This window comes from Scyliorhinus canicula, chromosome 27 (assembly GCF_902713615.1).
Source record: "Scyliorhinus canicula chromosome 27, sScyCan1.1, whole genome shotgun sequence".
NCBI classification, from domain to species: Eukaryota; Metazoa; Chordata; class Chondrichthyes; order Carcharhiniformes; family Scyliorhinidae; genus Scyliorhinus; species Scyliorhinus canicula.
In genome coordinates this window covers 2493472-2510587 of record NC_052172.1, presented here as the reverse complement: position 1 = coordinate 2510587, position 17116 = coordinate 2493472, and the positions used below count along the sequence as shown (strand labels likewise).

Here is a 17116-nt window from a genome sequence, read left to right as displayed (position 1 = left end):
TCCATGAGCTCCGGCTTCTCTGAGACCTCAAATATCACCACCAAAGGGTCCAGGTCCACTCCCTCCTCCACCATCCTGGCCAAGACCGCGAACACTCCTGCCCAGAATCTTCCCAATTTTTCGCAATCCCAAAACATGTGCGTGTGATTCGCTGGCCCCCACCCACACCTCAAACTCAGCTGCGACCCCCTGAAAGAACCCACTCATTCTCACCTGAGTCCAATGCACCCTGTGCACCACCTTAAACTGTATCAGGCTCATCCTTGCACAAGAGGAGGTCCCGTGTACCCTACAGAGTGCCTCACTCCATACTCCCCAATTGATCTCCCCTCCCAACTCTGTTTATCATTTCCTCTCGATGTTCACCACCCGCTTGCCCCCCACTTGTGTATAAATATCCCCAATTCTGCCCTCCCCATCCACATCTGGAAGCTGCAGCTGCTCCAGCAGAGTATATCCGGCAACTTGGGGAACCTTCTCCAGACCTTCACCGCAAAGTCCCTCAGCTGCAGATACTTGAACTCACTCCCCCTCAGCAGCTTTACACTCTCCCTTATCTCCTCCAGATTGGCGAACCCTTCCTCCAAATACCGATCCCTCACCTTGACCAGCCCCACTTCCTTCCACCTCCTGCATACACTATTCATCCCCCCCCCCCACCACCCCACGATTCTCGCACAGCGGCATTAGCTCTTCCCTCCATCCCTTCCACCCTAAACTGCCTCCTCAACTGATTCCATATCTTCACCATGGACTGCACCACTGGGCTCCCTGAATACCAACTCAAAGCCATTGGCAATGCTGCCATCACCATAGCCCTCAAACTGGACCCCTTGAATGATTCCTCCTCCATTCTACCCCTTCTCCATCCCACCACAGCTGCACCATGTCCCCATTCACCGCCCAATAATAATGAAGCAAGTTCGGCAACGCCAACCCACCCTGCTGCCTCTGTAGCAAGGTCTCTACCCACCCACACATATTCAAAAAAGATGCTGTCCACTTTCCGAAAAAAGGCCTTTGGTATAATGGTCGGTTAGAGCTTGAAAGAACCTCAGCAGAATATTCATTTTCACCACTTGGACCCTCCCCGCCAGTTTGAAGTGCAGTGTATCCCACCTCTTAAGATCCTCCCTTGCCTCCTCCACCAGCTTTGTTAAGTTCCACTTGTGGGGCCCCGTCCATTCCCTCGCTACCTGAACACTCAAATACCTAAACCCATCCCTCGCTACGGTGATTGGCATCCTCCCTAAATTAGCCTGCTGTGCCAGCACATTTACCGGGAATACCACTTTTTCCCTACATTCAGCTTGTACCCTGAGAATCCTCCAAACCTCCCCAACAAGCCCATAATCTTTCCCATACTCTCCAGCGGATCTGAAACATACAGCAAGAGGTCATCGGCACAGAGCGACACCCGATGCTCCCTCTGTCCCCTCATAATACCCTGCCACGCTGCCGACCCCCTGAGAGCCATTGCCAATGGCTCTATGGCCAGCGCAACAGCAGCTGTGACAGCCGGCACCCCTGCCTCGAACCACTTTCTACAACAAAGCTTCGTGAGCTCATATCATTCGCCCTCACCCTCGCCCTTGGTGCCACAAACAGCAACCGTACCCATGCCACAAATCTCGGACAAAACCCAAACATTCCCAAAATCTTGAACAAGTGCCACCAATTCACTCGATCAAATGCCTTCTCCGTGTCCATGGACACCACCCCATCCGGTGCGAGAGCCTGCGATGGATTCATCACCACATTCAACAGCTGTCTTATATTACTCACGAGCTGCCTGTCCTTCACAAAGCCTGTTTTATATTCTGCTGCCACCCCGGGGACACAATCCTCCATCCTCCCCGCCAACAACTTACCCAATACTTTCACATCTGTGTTCCATAATGATATGGGCCTATACGACCCACATTCCACCGGGTCCTTCCCCTTTTTCGGGATTAGCATGATTACTGCCTGCGTCCTCGTCTCCGGCAACTCGCCCTTCTCCAGTGCTTCATTAAAAACCCCCAACAGATGTGGTGCCAGGTCCGTCGCAAATCCCTTATAAAATTCCGCTGGGTACCCATCCGGACCAGGGGCCTTCCCCGACTTCATACCCCTGATACTATCCAGCACCTCCTTCAGTCCCAGGGGCTCCTCCAATGCCTGCCTCTTTGCTTCTTCCACCTGGGGAAATTCCAGCTCGTCCAGAAACCGCCCCATGACCCCTCCTCTCCTCCCGAAATGCCTCATTTATCTTCCCCGGCTCCGACACCACATCCCCAGCCCCAGTCCATATCTTCAATATTTCCCTGGATGCAGATTGCCTCTGCAGCTGGTGTGCCAGCATGCGACTCGCCTTCTCCCCACACCCATATTGCACCCCTCTTGCCCAACACAGTTGCCCTACCGCACTCCCTGTTGTCAGCCTGTCAAACTGCCCCGGCAACTTTTTCCTCCTCGCCAATCCCTCGACGGTGGGCAGCCTCGAATATTCCCTGTCCACCTCCACTATCTCGCTCACGAGATGGTCATTTTCCTCCTCCTTTCCCTACTCGTGTGAGCCTTAAACAAAATAATTTCCCCTCGGACCACTGCCTTCAGTGCTTCCCAAACAATGGCCGCCGACACCTCCACATTCTGATTCAACTCCACATACATCTTCTCACACTTTATCACAAAAACCTGCATCTGTAACAACCCCGAGTCAAACCTCCACCCCGGCCTCTGCTCTCGTCCCGTACCGAATATCCAGCCAGTGGGGCGCATGGTCCGAGATAACTATCCCCACAAACTCTGCCCCCTCCACCCAAACCAAAATCTCCCGACTCACTACAAAGTAATCAATCCTCGAATAGCAGCTTATAGACGTGTGAAAAGGAATACTCCCTTCCCCCGGTTTCTAAAAGTGCCATGGATCCACCAAACCCATCCTCTCCATAACCCCCCCACCCCACCCCTCCCCACCAGCTCCCTTGCCATTCGTACCCTACCCATCGACCTGGGGCTCGACCTATCCAGCCCCGGCTCTAGGACACAGTTAAAATCTCCTCCCATGATCAACTGGTGCGTGTCCACATCTGGGATTGCTGCCAGCAACCCCCTCATAAAACCCACATCATCCCAATTTTTCTTTTTTAATAGATAGAATTTACAGTGCAGAAGGAGGCCATTCAACCCATCGACTCTGCACCGGCTCTTGGAAAGAGCAACCTACCCAAGGTCAACACCTCCACCCTATCCCCAGAACCCAGTAACCCCACCCAACACTAAGAGCAATTTTGGTCACTAAGGGCAATTTATCATGGCCAATCCACCTAACCTGCACATCTTTGGACTGTGGGAGAAAACCGGAGCACCCGGAGGAAATCCACGCAGACACGGGGAAGATGTGCAGACTACGCACAGACAGTGACCCAAGCCGGAATCGAACCTGGGATCCTGGAGCTGTGAAGCGATTGTGCTATCCACAATGCTATCATGCTGCCAATTTGCCAATTTGGGGCATACATATTTACCAACACTACCGGTTTCCCTTCCAAATCCCCACTCACAATCACATATCTCCCACCCGAATTGCTCACCTCCTTCGCACTCACAAATCATATTTTTTTGCTCATTAAAATCCACTGAGTGGAAAAACCTGCCCGACCCAACCCCTTCCTGAACCTAATCTTCATATGGAGGTGAATCTACTGCAGAAAGACCACCCCCGCTTTCAAGCTCCTGAGGTGCGCAAACACCCACGACCTTTTAATGAGCCCAATCAGTCTCCGGACGTTCAACATTCCCTCTACCATCCGTCATCTGCCCCACTTAACTCCGTCCATTAAATCCACCCTGTACCTAGCCCATTCCAGGTGGCCCCTTTCTCCGCCCATGACCATGTTATCTCCATCCCCAGCCACGTGTGCCTTGTCTGGAATCTTAACACCTGCAATGTCCACAGTTTGTGTTGAGCTGCAGATCCAGTGTTGGGTTCTACATGCTGCATCCCCAGGGTCACAGATCCCCAGAGAAGGAGCTGGGAGATGAGCAGTAAACTGGTTTGGTGAAGGAGCAGAGATTCCAGCTTCCATTTCAGGGATTTGATAGCAGAGCAGTGGTTGAAAATGAGGTTGTTACAATGCAGACGATTCAATGTGTAATATTTCCCAATCTTTATTCTAACAATAAACAGGTTGCTGTCATTCAGCTGCCATCTCCGTATCTGTCGACCCGTGTGTGAATCACAAAGTTCTGGACCAGCCATGGAGGAGCGTAAAGTGTCTGAATCAAAACTGTTCCGCTGATTGGCAATGTGACAGAAATCTTGTCGCTGGATGGTACAGATTCAACGGGTAAGATCCAGAGGAAAACAAGTTTAAACTCAGAGGAACTGCAGATAATCTGCGATCGTTATTCAGAGCAGTGGGGCAGGGAGGGAATACCGGGAAAGGGAAGATGTGAATTCTACAGAGTGGGACTTCCGGTAGCGGCAATGACCAGCTGAGCCGCACGTTCTGAGGCTCCCGAAAAAAACAGGCTTCGGGGCTTTTTTAAAGGCCCCTAACGGAGCTTAAGAGGCAAATCCCAACGGGGGAAGAGGCCAGGAGTTTCCCCAGAGGTCCCATGGTGCAGACCAGGAGCGGAGCAGGGAGAGAATCGGGAGGAAAAACTTTTGAAAAAATCGGGACCCGCAGGACAAAATGGCGGCCGGCGAAAGTTTTGATAAACTGAAGAAGTGGGTCCAGACGACTCTGCTGAGCCTCTTCCAGGATCTGAAAGTGGAGCTGCTGGAGTCTATCAAGGTAACCAACAGGGAACTGATGGAGACCCAGACGGCCCAGACGGCTGCGATCCGGGAGCTGCAGCAGCAAGCCGCCGGGAGGGAGGACGAGGTCGTGGCCGTGGTGGGGAAGGTGGAGGTGCACGAGGCGCTCCATAAAAGATGGCAGGAGCGGTTCGAGGAGTTGGACAACCGGTCGAGGAGGAAGAATTTACGGATCCTGGGCCTCACGGAGGGGCTGAAGGGGTCGGACCAAGCGGCCTATGTGGTGACGATGCTGAACACGTTGATGGGGGCTGGGTCCTTCCAGGGGCCCCTGGAGTTGGAGGAGGCCCACAGAATTCTGGCTAGGAGGCCCAAGCCGAACGAGCCGCCGCGGGCGGTGTTGGTAAGGTTCCACCGGTTTGTGGATCGTGAGTGTGTGCTCCGGTGGGCCAAGAAGGAGCGGAGCAGCAAATGGGAGAACACGGAGGTGCGGATCTTCCAGGACTGGAGTGCGGAGGTGGCGAGGCGGAGGGCCGGGTTTAACCGGACGAAGGCGGTGCTCCACAGACGGAAGGTGAAGTTTGGAATGCTGCAGCCGGCGCGTCTGTGGGTCACCTACCACGATCGGCACCACTATTGTGAGTCCCCGGAGGAGGCGTGGGCCTTCGTGCAAGCCGAGAAACTGGACACAAACTGAGGGTCCCCCGGATGGGGGATGCTATGGAATACTGTATTTATTTATACTGTATGTGTATCTGCGGGGTTTAGGGTATGATGTGGGGTGGCCGTAGGGTGGGTGGGGTGATGCCGTACGGGTGTTTTCTTTATGGGTTTTCTAGCAGGAGTTGGGTGGACGGGTTTGGACTGAGGGGTAAACGGGGTGTTTGGGGAGCTGGTGGGGGGGACTGACAATGGGAGTGGCCCTGGAGGAGGCGGGGCCCGGCAGGGCGAAAGCGCGGGCTTTCTGCGGGGTCCCCGCGCTGGGAGAGGGAGGAGGCGGGGTTTTCTTTTCCCGTGCAGGAGCGGGGGAGGGTGGACTGGTTGATGGGCACTATGGGGGAGGGGCAGTGCCACGTTGGGAGGAGCCGAAAGTAGGGCGGGAGCCGCCGGGGTCAGCAGAAGATAGCTGGCTCACGGGAGTGCTGTAGAGGGGGGGGGGGGCGCGGCTAGGAGGGGTCCTAGCCTGGGGGGGGAGGGTGGGGGGGTTGCCGGGTTGCTGCTGAAACGGTCAGGAAGGAGCTGGAGGACGCAGGGAGTGCTGGAGGGGGGAGGTGCTGCCGTGGGAAACTGGCAGAACGTGGGCCGCTGGCCGGGGGTGGGCAAGGGATGGGGTATGGCTAATCGGCAGGGGAAGGGGGCAGGGAGCCCTCGGATCCGGCTGATAACCTGGAATGTGAGGGGGCTGAATGGGCCGGTCAAAAGGGCCCGAGTAGTTGGGCACCTGAAGGGACTGAAGGCGGATGTGGCCATGCTCCAGGAGACACACCTGAGAGTGGTGGACCAGGTCCGGCTGAGAAAGGGGTGGGTGGGGCAGGTATTCCACTCAGGGCTGGACGAGAAGAGTAAAGGGGTGGCAATCCTGGTGGGGAAGAAGGTGTCGTTTGAGGCGTTGAAGGTGGTGGCTGACAGTGGCGGGAGGTACGTGATGGTGAGTGGCAAGCTGCAGGGGGAGCGGGTAGTGTTGGTGAATGTTTATGCCCCAAATTGGGACGATGCGGGGTTCATGCGGCGTATGCTGGGCCGCATTCCGGACCTGGAGGTGGGGGGCCTGATCATGGGGGGAGACTAACACTGTGCTGGATCCCCCATTGGATCGATCCAAGTCCCGGACGGGTAAGAGGTCGGCGGCGGCTAAGGTGCTGAGGGGATTTATGGACCAGATTGGGGGGGGGGGGGGGGGGGGGTGGACCCTTGGAGGTTTGAGAGGCCAAGGGCCAGGGGATACTCGTTTTTCTCCCATGTACATAAGGCCTACTCGAGGATTGACTTTTTTGTCCTGAGCAGGGGGTTGGTGTAGAGGGTGGAGGATGTGGAATACTCCGCCATTGCCATTTCGGACCATGCCCCGCACTGGATGAACCTCGGGCTGGAGGAAGAGAGGGACCAACGTCCGCTCTGGCGCATGGAGGTGGGGCTGCTGGCAGAGGAGGAGGTGGCCGGGAGGGTCCGGGGGTGTATTGAGAGATACCTCGAGCCAATGATAACGGGGAGGTTCGGGTGGGGACGGTCTGGGAGGCATTGAAGGCGGTGATGAGGGGGGAATTGATCTCCATCCGAGCCCATAGGGAGAGGGGGGAGCAGAGGGAAAGGGAAAGACTGATAGGGGAGATGGTGCAGGTGGATAGGAGATATGCGGAGGCCCCGGAGGAGGGATTGCTGGGGGAGAGGCGTAGCCTTCAGGCCAGATTTGACCTACTGACGACCAGAAAGGCGGAAGCCCAGTGGAGGAAAGCACAGGGGGCGGTGTATGAACACGGGGAGAAGGCGAGCAGGATGCTGGCGCATCTGCTCCGGAAGCGAGACGCGGCCAGGGAGATTGGGGGAGTGAGGGATAGCGCTGGGAAGGTGGTGCGGAGTGGGGTAGAGGTCAATGGGGTCTTCAGGGACTTTTATGGGGAACTGTACTGCTCTGCGCCCCCGGTGGAGGAGGGTGGAATGGGGCGCTTCCTGGACAGGTTGCGTTTCCCGAGGGTGGAAGAGGAGCGGGTGGAGGGACTAGGGGCACCGATCGAGTTGGAGGAGGTTGTCAAAGGGATAGGGAGCATGCAGTCGGGGAAGGCACCGGGGCCGGATGGGTTTCCGGCGGAATTTTATAAAAAGTATTTGGACCTGTTGGGCCCCCTGTTGGTTCGGACCTTTAACGAGGCAAAGGAGGGGGGGGCTTTGCCCCCAACTATGTCGCGGGCGCTGATTTCCTTGATCCTGAAGCGGGACAAGGACCCTCTGCAGTGTGGATCATATAGGCCGATTTTGTTGCTGAACGCCGATGCCAAGCTGCTGGCAAAGATCCTGGCCACTAGAATAGAGGATTGTGTGCCGGGGGTCATACATGAGGACCAGACGGGGTTTGTGAAGGGAAGGCAGCTGAACACAAATGTGCGAAGACTCCTCAATGTCATTATGATGCCGGCGGTGGAAGGGGAGGCGGAGATAGTGGTGGCGTTGGACGCGGAGAAGGCCTTCGATAGGGTGGAGTGGGAGTACTTGTGGGAGGTGTTGGAGAGGTTTGGGTTTGGGGAGGGGTTTATTCGGTGGGTGAGGCTGCTCTACGAGGCCCCGATGGCGAGTGTAGCCACGAATAGGAGGAGGTCGGAGTACTTTCGGCTGCATCGGGGGACGAGACAGGGGTGCCCTCTGTCCCCCTTGCTCTTCGCGTTGGCAATTGAGCCCCTGGCCATGGCATTGAGGGAGTCAGGGAACTGGAGGGGCATGGTGAGGGGTGGGGAGGAGCATCGAGTGTCACTGTACGCGGACGACCTGCTGCTGTATGTGGCGGACCCAGTGGGGGGGATGCCGGAGGTGATGAGGATCCTTGGGGAATTCGGGGGTTTCTCGGGGTATAAGCTGAACCTGGGCAAGAGCGAGGTGTTTGTGGTGCATCCGGGGGAGCAAGAGGAGGGGATTGGTACGCACCCACTGAAGCAGGCAGGGAAGAGCTTCAGGTACCTAGGGGTCCAGGTGGGCTGGGAGTTGGGGGGCCCTGCACAAGCTCAACCTCACAAGGTTGGTGGAGCAGATGGAGGAGGAGTTTAAGAGGTGGGATATGTTACCGCTGTCACTGGCGGGGAGGGTGCAGTCCGTTAAGATGACGGTGCTCCCGAGGTTTTTGTTCTTGTTCCAGTGCCTCCCCATCTTTATCCCAAAGGCCTTTTTCAGGAGGGTCAACAGCAGTATCACGGGTTTTGTGTGGGCGCATAGGACTCCAAGGGTTCGAAGAGTGTTCCTGGAACAAGGCAGGGATAGGGGGGGGGCTGGTGTTGCCCAACCTCTGTGGGTACTACTGGGCGGCCAACGCAGCGATGGTGCGTACGTGGGTAATGGATGAGGAGGGGGCAGCGTGGAAGAGGATGGAGTCGGCGTCTTGTGTGGGCACGAGCCTGGAAGCGCTAGTAACGGCGCCATTGCCGCTCCCTCCAATGAGGTATACCATGAGCCGGGTGGTGGCGGCTACCCTCAAAATTTGGGGGCAATGGAGACGGCATAGGGGAGAAATGGGGGGCTCGATGGAGGCCCCGATACGGGGGAACCATCGGTTCGCCCCAGGGAGCATTGATGGCGGATTTCTGGGCTGGCACAGGGCAGGGGTTAGGAGGTTGAGGGACCTGTTTGTGGAGGGGAGGTTCACGAGCTTGGGGGAGTTAGAGGGGAAATTTGGGCTCCCCCCGGGGAACATGTTTAGGTACATCCAGGTGAGGGCGTTTGCAAGGCAGCAGGTGGAGGGGTTCCCCTTGCTGCCCCCACGAGGGGTGCGGGATAGGGTGCTCTCGGGGGTGTGGGTCGGAGGAGGGAGGATCTCGGACATATACCGGGTAATGCAGGAGGTAGACGAGGCCTCGGTGGAGGAACTGAAGGGGAAGTGGGAAGAGGAGCTGGAGGAGGAGATTGAGGAGGGGACGTGGGCGGATGCCCTGGAGAGAGTGAATTCCTCCTCTTCCTGTGCGAGGCTTAGCCTCATACAGTTCAAGGTGCTGCAGAGGGCCCACATGACTGGGACATGGATGAGTAGGTTTTTCGGGGGCGAGGACAAGTGTGCTAGGTGCTCAGGGAGCCCAGCGAACCACGCCCATATGTTTTGGGCGTGCCCAGTGTTGGGGGAGTTTTGGAAGGGGGTAGTAAAGATGGTGTCGAGGGTGGTGGGGTCCAGGGTCGAGCCAGGCTGGGGACTCGCGATATTTGGCGTTGCAGTGGAGCCGGGAGTGCAGGAGGCGATAGAGGCCGGGGTCCTGGCCTTTGCGTCCCTAGTAGCCCGGCGGAGGATCTTGCTCCAATGGAAGGATGCGAAGGGGGCCCCAAGCGTGGAGGCCTGGATCTCGGATATGGCCGGGTTCATTAAATTGGAGAGGGTGAAATTTGCCCTAAGGGGATCAGTACAAGGGTTTTTCAGGCGGTGGCAGCCCTTTCTGGACTTCCTGGCGGAACGGTAGGGAAACAGGCCGACAGCAGCAGCAACCCGGGGGGGGGGGGGGGGGGGGGGGGGGGGGGGGGGTAAGGATTGGGGCTAATGATTGAAAGCCGGAACTGAAGAGCCCGAATGCTTCTATCTGAGGAGATCATACCGACACCGCGGCCCAACCAGGTCAACACAGCAAGATGGTGGCCACTGTGAAGATCTTCGTTGGAGCATCGGTGCAGGACACACTCCGTGGTGAGGGACACACTCCCCGTGGTGCAGGACACACTCCCCGTGGTGAGGGACACACTCCCCGTGGTGCAGGACACACTCTCCGTGGTGAGGGACATACTCTCCGTGGGGAAGGACACACTCCCCGTGGTGAGGGACACACTCTCCGTGGTGAGGGACATACTCTCCGTGGGGAAGGACACACTCCCCGTGGTGAGGGACACACTCTCCGTGGTGAGGGACACACTCTCCATGGTGAGGGACACACTCTCCGTGGAGAAGGACACACTCTGTGTGGTGAGGGACACACTCTCCGTGGTGAGGGACACACTCTGTGTGGTGAGGGACACACTCTCCGTGGAGAAGGACACACTCTGTGTTGTGAGGGACACACTCTGTGTGGTGAGGGACACTGTGTGTGGTGAGGGACACACTCTCCGTGGTGAGGGACACACTCTCCGTGGATAAGGACACACTCTGTGTGGTGAGGGACACACTCTGTGTGGTGAGGGACACACTCTGTGTGGTGAGGGACACACTCTGTGTGGTGAGGGACACACTCTCCGTGGAGAAGGACACACTCTGTGTGGTGAGGGACACACTCTGTGTGGTGAGGGACACACTCTCCGTGGTGAGGGACACACTCTCCGTGGTGAGGGAGACAATCTCAATAACTACCCAGAAACCTTAGCTTCTGACAAAGAGCCAATTGAGATCCAGCCACCACTTTGTTTGGATCTCATCAGCTTCCAGTTCCCTGATCTGTCCGTCTTGTTGGATCTTGTCAAAACTCTTGCTAAAACCCATGTAGACTACATCAAGCACATTACCCTCATCAACTCTTCACGTTAATTCCTCAATGAAATCAAATTAATCAAACTTGCGTTACCCTCAACAAATCTGTCCTGACTCTCTCTGATTAATTTATGTTTTTCTAAACCATGGTTTATATAATGTCACTATTATTTCCCATAACTTACCCACAACAGACATTCGGCAAAGTGGTCTACCTTTAGTGTGGCTGTCTCTTCATCCTGTTTTTATCAATGTTATTAGGTATCCGGATCTACAGCTCCACACCAATAGCTACGGTCGATGGGTGAAGATGCTTTGAGTCTTCGTTACACTTTCCCTTGTTTTCCTCAGCAGCCTGGGGTACATTTTGTCTCTTTCAGGGGTAATGTCCACTTTCCAGGGTGCTAAACACGGTAAATATTTCCTCCCTCACTGAGTTTATCTCATTGCACATTTCACACACATCCTCCAGAATACAATGTGAAATGAAAACAGAACATTCTGGAAACACTCAGCAGCTCAGACAGCTTCTGTGGAGAGAATCAGAGTTAATGTTTGGTGTTGTGATAACTCCCCTGTCCTGATGAAGGGTCATCACAAACAGAAAGGTTAATTCTGTTCCTCTCTACACAGGCTGCCTGACCAGCTGAGTAATTCCAGCTACATTTTATTTTGATTTCCCCAGTACAGCGACTGACTGTGTGATTGTTCTTTCAGTTCTGGTGGATCGATCATTCCTGAGACTGTTGTCCCAATCAATCAGTGCTCCACACAGGCCACAGGCTGGTTAAACGGTAATTTCAGTCTCCATTATCTCATATTTATATTGACTGTCCAACAGTATTCACACTGGATACACTATTCACTCTTTCTATTCCTCATTTCAGGTTCTCATCCCACTCCGGGTGATGGGGAGGTGACGAGGAGAGTGTGTTTCCACTGGAGTGGAAATATCTGTCAATGGACTCAGGAAATAAAGATCAAACGCTGCAGCGATTACTTTGTTTATGACTTGCAGGAGACAACAAATTGTAACCTCGCTTACTGCACAGGTACGTTGGGGGTTTTAAATGGAGTAAACGGGTAAATCTGGGATGTCCCAGGTCAGCAGCAGCAATGACAAAGTTCTATCAGACCTTCCTGCTGTCAGGGACTGAAACCCAAAGTGTAATTTCCAGCGATGGGAACTGAAACAGACACTGTTATAGCTCCTTTGTAACCCTTTCCCAACTCAGTAACCTTGCTGCAGCCGGAGGGGAAACACTCCAATCAGTTCCAAAGGATGTGAGAAATGGACACTTGGATAATGATGATCTGATTGGACACAGTCCTCATAGGTTAATTTGGGGGAAAATGTTTGATGAGTATGTTGGAAGTTTTTGGGGATGTTACTGACAGAATTGATAAAGGGGATGTAGAGTTCCTGTATTTTCCGAAGGCATTTAATAAAGTTCGCAACAGGAGCTTGGTCAACAAACTAAAGCAATGGGATTGGAGGCAAGATATTGGCAAAGGTTATGTCCTGGTTCACAAGCAGATAACAGAGAGTGGGAATAAAGGGGCGTCTCTCACACTGACAGCCTCACACTGACAGCCTCACACTGACAGCCTCACACTGACAGCCTCACACTGACAGCCTGACACTGACAGCCTCACACTGACAGCCTCACACTGACAGCCTCACACTGACAGCCTCACACTGACAGCCTCACACTGACAGCCTGACACTGACAGCCTCACACTGACAGCCTCACACTGACAGCCTCACACTGACAGCCTGACACTGACAGCCTCACACTGACAGCCTCACACTGACAGCCTCACACTGACAGCCTCACACTGACAGCCTGACACTGACAGCCTCACACTGACAGCCTCACACTGACAGCCTCACACTGACAGCCTCACACTGACAGCCTCACACTGACAGCCTCACACTGACAGCCTCACACTGACAGCCTCACACTGACAGCCTCACACTGACAGCCTCACACTGACAGCCTCACACTGACAGCCTCACACTGACAGCCTCACACTGACAGCCTCACACTGACAGCCTGACACTGACAGCCTCACACTGACAGCCTCACACTGACAGCCTCACACTGACAGCCTCACACTGACAGCCTCACACTGACAGCCTCACACTGACAGCCTCACACTGACAGCCTGACACTGACAGCCTCACACTGACAGCCTCACACTGACAGCCTCACACTGACAGCCTGACACTGACAGCCTCACACTGACAGCCTCACACTGACAGCCTCACACTGACAGCCTCACACTGACAGCCTGACACTGACAGCCTCACACTGACAGCCTCACATGACAGCCTCACACTGACAGCCTGCACACTGACAGCCTCGACACTGACAGCCTGACACTGACAGCCTCACACTGACAGCCTACACTGACAGCCTGACACTGACAGCCTCACACTGACAGCCTCACACTGACAGCCTCCACTGACAGCCTCACACTGACAGCCTCACACTGACAGCCTGCACACTGACAGCCTGACACTGACAGCCTCACACTGACAGCCTGACACTGACAGCCTGCACACTGACAGCCTCACACTGACAGCCTCACACTGACAGCCTGACACTGACAGCCTCACACTGACAGCCTCACACTGACAGCTGACACTGACAGCCTCACATGACAGCCTCACACTGACAGCCTCACACTGACAGCCTCACACTGACAGCCTCACACTGACAGCCTCACACTGACAGCCTCACACTGACAGCCTCACACTGACAGCCTCACACTGACAGCCTCACACTGACAGCCTCACACTGACAGCCTCACACTGACAGCCTGACACTGACAGCCTCACACTGACAGCCTCACACTGACAGCCTCACACTGACAGCCTCACACTGACAGCCTCACACTGACAGCCTCACACTGACAGCCTCACACTGACAGCCTCACACTGACAGCCTCACACTGACAGCCTGACACTGACAGCCTCACACTGACAGCCTCACACTGACAGCCTCACACTGACAGCCTGACACTGACAGCCTCACACTGACAGCCTCACACTGACAGCCTCACACTGACAGCCTCACACTGACAGCCTGACACTGACAGCCTCACACTGACAGCCTCACACTGACAGCCTGACACTGACAGCCTCACACTGACAGCCTCACACTGACAGCCTCACACTGACAGCCTCACACTGACAGCCTCACACTGACAGCCTGACACTGACAGCCTCACACTGACAGCCTCACACTGACAGCCTCACACTGACAGCCTCACACTGACAGCCTCACACTGACAGCCTCACACTGACAGCCTCACACTGACAGCCTCACACTGACAGCCTGACACTGACAGCCTCACACTGACAGCCTCACACTGACAGCCTGACACTGACAGCCTCACACTGACAGCCTCACACTGACAGCCTCACACTGACAGCCTCACACTGACAGCCTCGACACTGACAGCCTGACACTGACAGCCTCACACTGACAGCCTCACACTGACAGCCTCACACTGACAGCCTCACACTGACAGCCTCACACTGACAGCCTCACACTGACAGCCTCACACTGACAGCCTCACACTGACAGCCTCACACTGACAGCCTCACACTGACAGCCTCACACTGACAGCCTCACACTGACAGCCTCACACTGACAGCCTCACACTGACAGCCTCACACTGACAGCCTCACACTGACAGCCTGACACTGACAGCCTCACACTGACAGCCTCACACTGACAGCCTCACACTGACAGCCTCACACTGACAGCCTCACACTGACAGCCTGACACTGACAGCCTCACACTGACAGCCTCACACTGACAGCCTCACACTGACAGCCTCACACTGACAGCCTCACACTGACAGCCTCACACTGACAGCCTCACACTGACAGCCTCACACTGACAGCCTCACACTGACAGCCTCACACTGACAGCCTGACACTGACAGCCTGACACTGACAGCCTCACACTGACAGCCTCACACTGACAGCCTCACACTGACAGCCTCACACTGACAGCCTCACACTGACAGCCTGACACTGACAGCCTCACACTGACAGCCTCACACTGACAGCCTGACACTGACAGCCTGACACTGACAGCCTCACACTGACAGCCTCACACTGACAGCCTCACACTGACAGCCTCACACTGACAGCCTCACACTGACAGCCTCACACTGACAGCCTGACACTGACAGCCTCACACTGACAGCCTCACACTGACAGCCTCACACTGACAGCCTCACACTGACAGCCTCACACTGACAGCCTCACACTGACAGCCTCACACTGACAGCCTCACACTGACAGCCTCACACTGACAGCCTCACACTGACAGCCTCACACTGACAGCCTCACACTGACAGCCTCACACTGACAGCCTCACACTGACAGCCTCACACTGACAGCCTCACACTGACAGCCTCACACTGACAGCCTCACACTGACAGCCTCACACTGACAGCCTCACACTGACAGCCTCACACTGACAGCCTGCACACTGACAGCCTGCACACTGACAGCCTCACATGACAGCCTCACACTGACAGCCTCACACTGACAGCCTCACACTGACAGCCTCACACTGACAGCCTCACACTGACAGCCTCACACTGACAGCCTCACACTGACAGCCTCACACTGACAGCCTCACACTGACAGCCTGCACACTGACAGCCTCACACTGACAGCCTCACACTGACAGCCTACACTGACAGCCTCACACTGACAGCCTCACACTGACAGCCTCACACTGACAGCCTCACACTGACAGCCTCACACTGACAGCCTCACACTGACAGCCTCACACTGACAGCCTCACACTGACAGCCTGACACTGACAGCCTCACACTGACAGCCTCACACTGACAGCCTGACACTGACAGCCTGACACTGACAGCCTACACTGACAGCCTGACACTGACAGCCTCACACTGACAGCCTGACACTGACAGCCTGACACTGACAGCCTCACACTGACAGCCTCACATTGACAGCCTCACACTGACAGCCTGACACTGACAGCCTCACACTGACAGCCTCACACTGACAGCCTCACACTGACAGCCTGACACTGACAGCCTCACACTGACAGCCTGACACTGACAGCCTCACACTGACAGCCTCACACTGACAGCCTGACACTGACAGCCTCACACTGACAGCCTCACACTGACAGCCTCACACTGACAGCCTGACACTGACAGCCTCACACTGACAGCCTGACACTGACAGCCTCACACTGACAGCCTCACACTGACAGCCTCACACTGACAGCCTCACACTGACAGCCTCACACTGACAGCCTGACACTGACAGCCTCACACTGACAGCCTCACACTGACAGCCTCACACTGACAGCCACCTGACAGCCTCACACTGACAGCCTCACACTGACAGCCTGACACTGACAGCCTCACACTGCCAGCCTGACACTGACAGCCTCACACTGACAGCCTCACACTGACAGCCTCACACTGACAGCCTCACACTGACAGCCTCACATGACTGACAGCCTACACTGACAGCCTCACACTGACAGCCTCACACTGACAGCCTGACACTGACAGCCTCACACTGACAGCCTCACACTGACAGCCTACACTGACAGCCTACACTGACAGCCTCACACTGACAGCCTCACACTGACAGCCTCACACTGACAGCCCGACACTGACAGCCTCACACTGACAGCCTGACACTGACAGCCTCACACTGACAGCCTCACACTGACAGCCTCACACTGACAGCCTCACACTGACAGCCTCACACTGACAGCCTCACACTGACAGCCTCACACTGACAGCCTCACACTGACAGCCTCACACTGACAGCCTCACACTGACAGCCTCACACTGACAGCCTACACTGACAGCCTCACACTGACAGCCTGACACTGACAGCCTCACACTGACAGCCTCACACTGACAGCCTGACACTGACAGCCTGACACTGACAGCCTCACACTGACAGCCTCACACTGACAGCCTGACACTGACAGCCTGACACTGACAGCCTCACACTGACAGCCTCACACTGACAGCCTGACACTGACAGCCTCACACTGACAGCCTCACACTGACAGCCTCACACTGAACAGCCTCACACTGACAGCCTCACACTGACAGCCTCACACTGACAGCCTGACACTGACAGCCTGACACTGACAGCCTCACACTGACAGCCTCACACTGACAGCCTCACACTGACAGCCTGACAC

General features: G+C 55.6%; 1 protein-coding gene across 1 annotated transcript in view; it reads left to right on the top strand.

Annotated features, from left to right (window-relative positions):
- Positions 1–17116, top strand: part of LOC119957938 (pancreatic secretory granule membrane major glycoprotein GP2-like) — a 49313-nt gene that overhangs the window by 9452 nt on the left and 22745 nt on the right. Inside the window, exons 3-5 of the mRNA XM_038786156.1 lie at positions 4175–4334; positions 11601–11677; positions 11771–11935. Of these exons, the coding sequence (XP_038642084.1) occupies positions 4175–4334; positions 11601–11677; positions 11771–11935 (402 nt within the window). The remainder of the gene's footprint in view (positions 1–4174; positions 4335–11600; positions 11678–11770; positions 11936–17116) is intronic.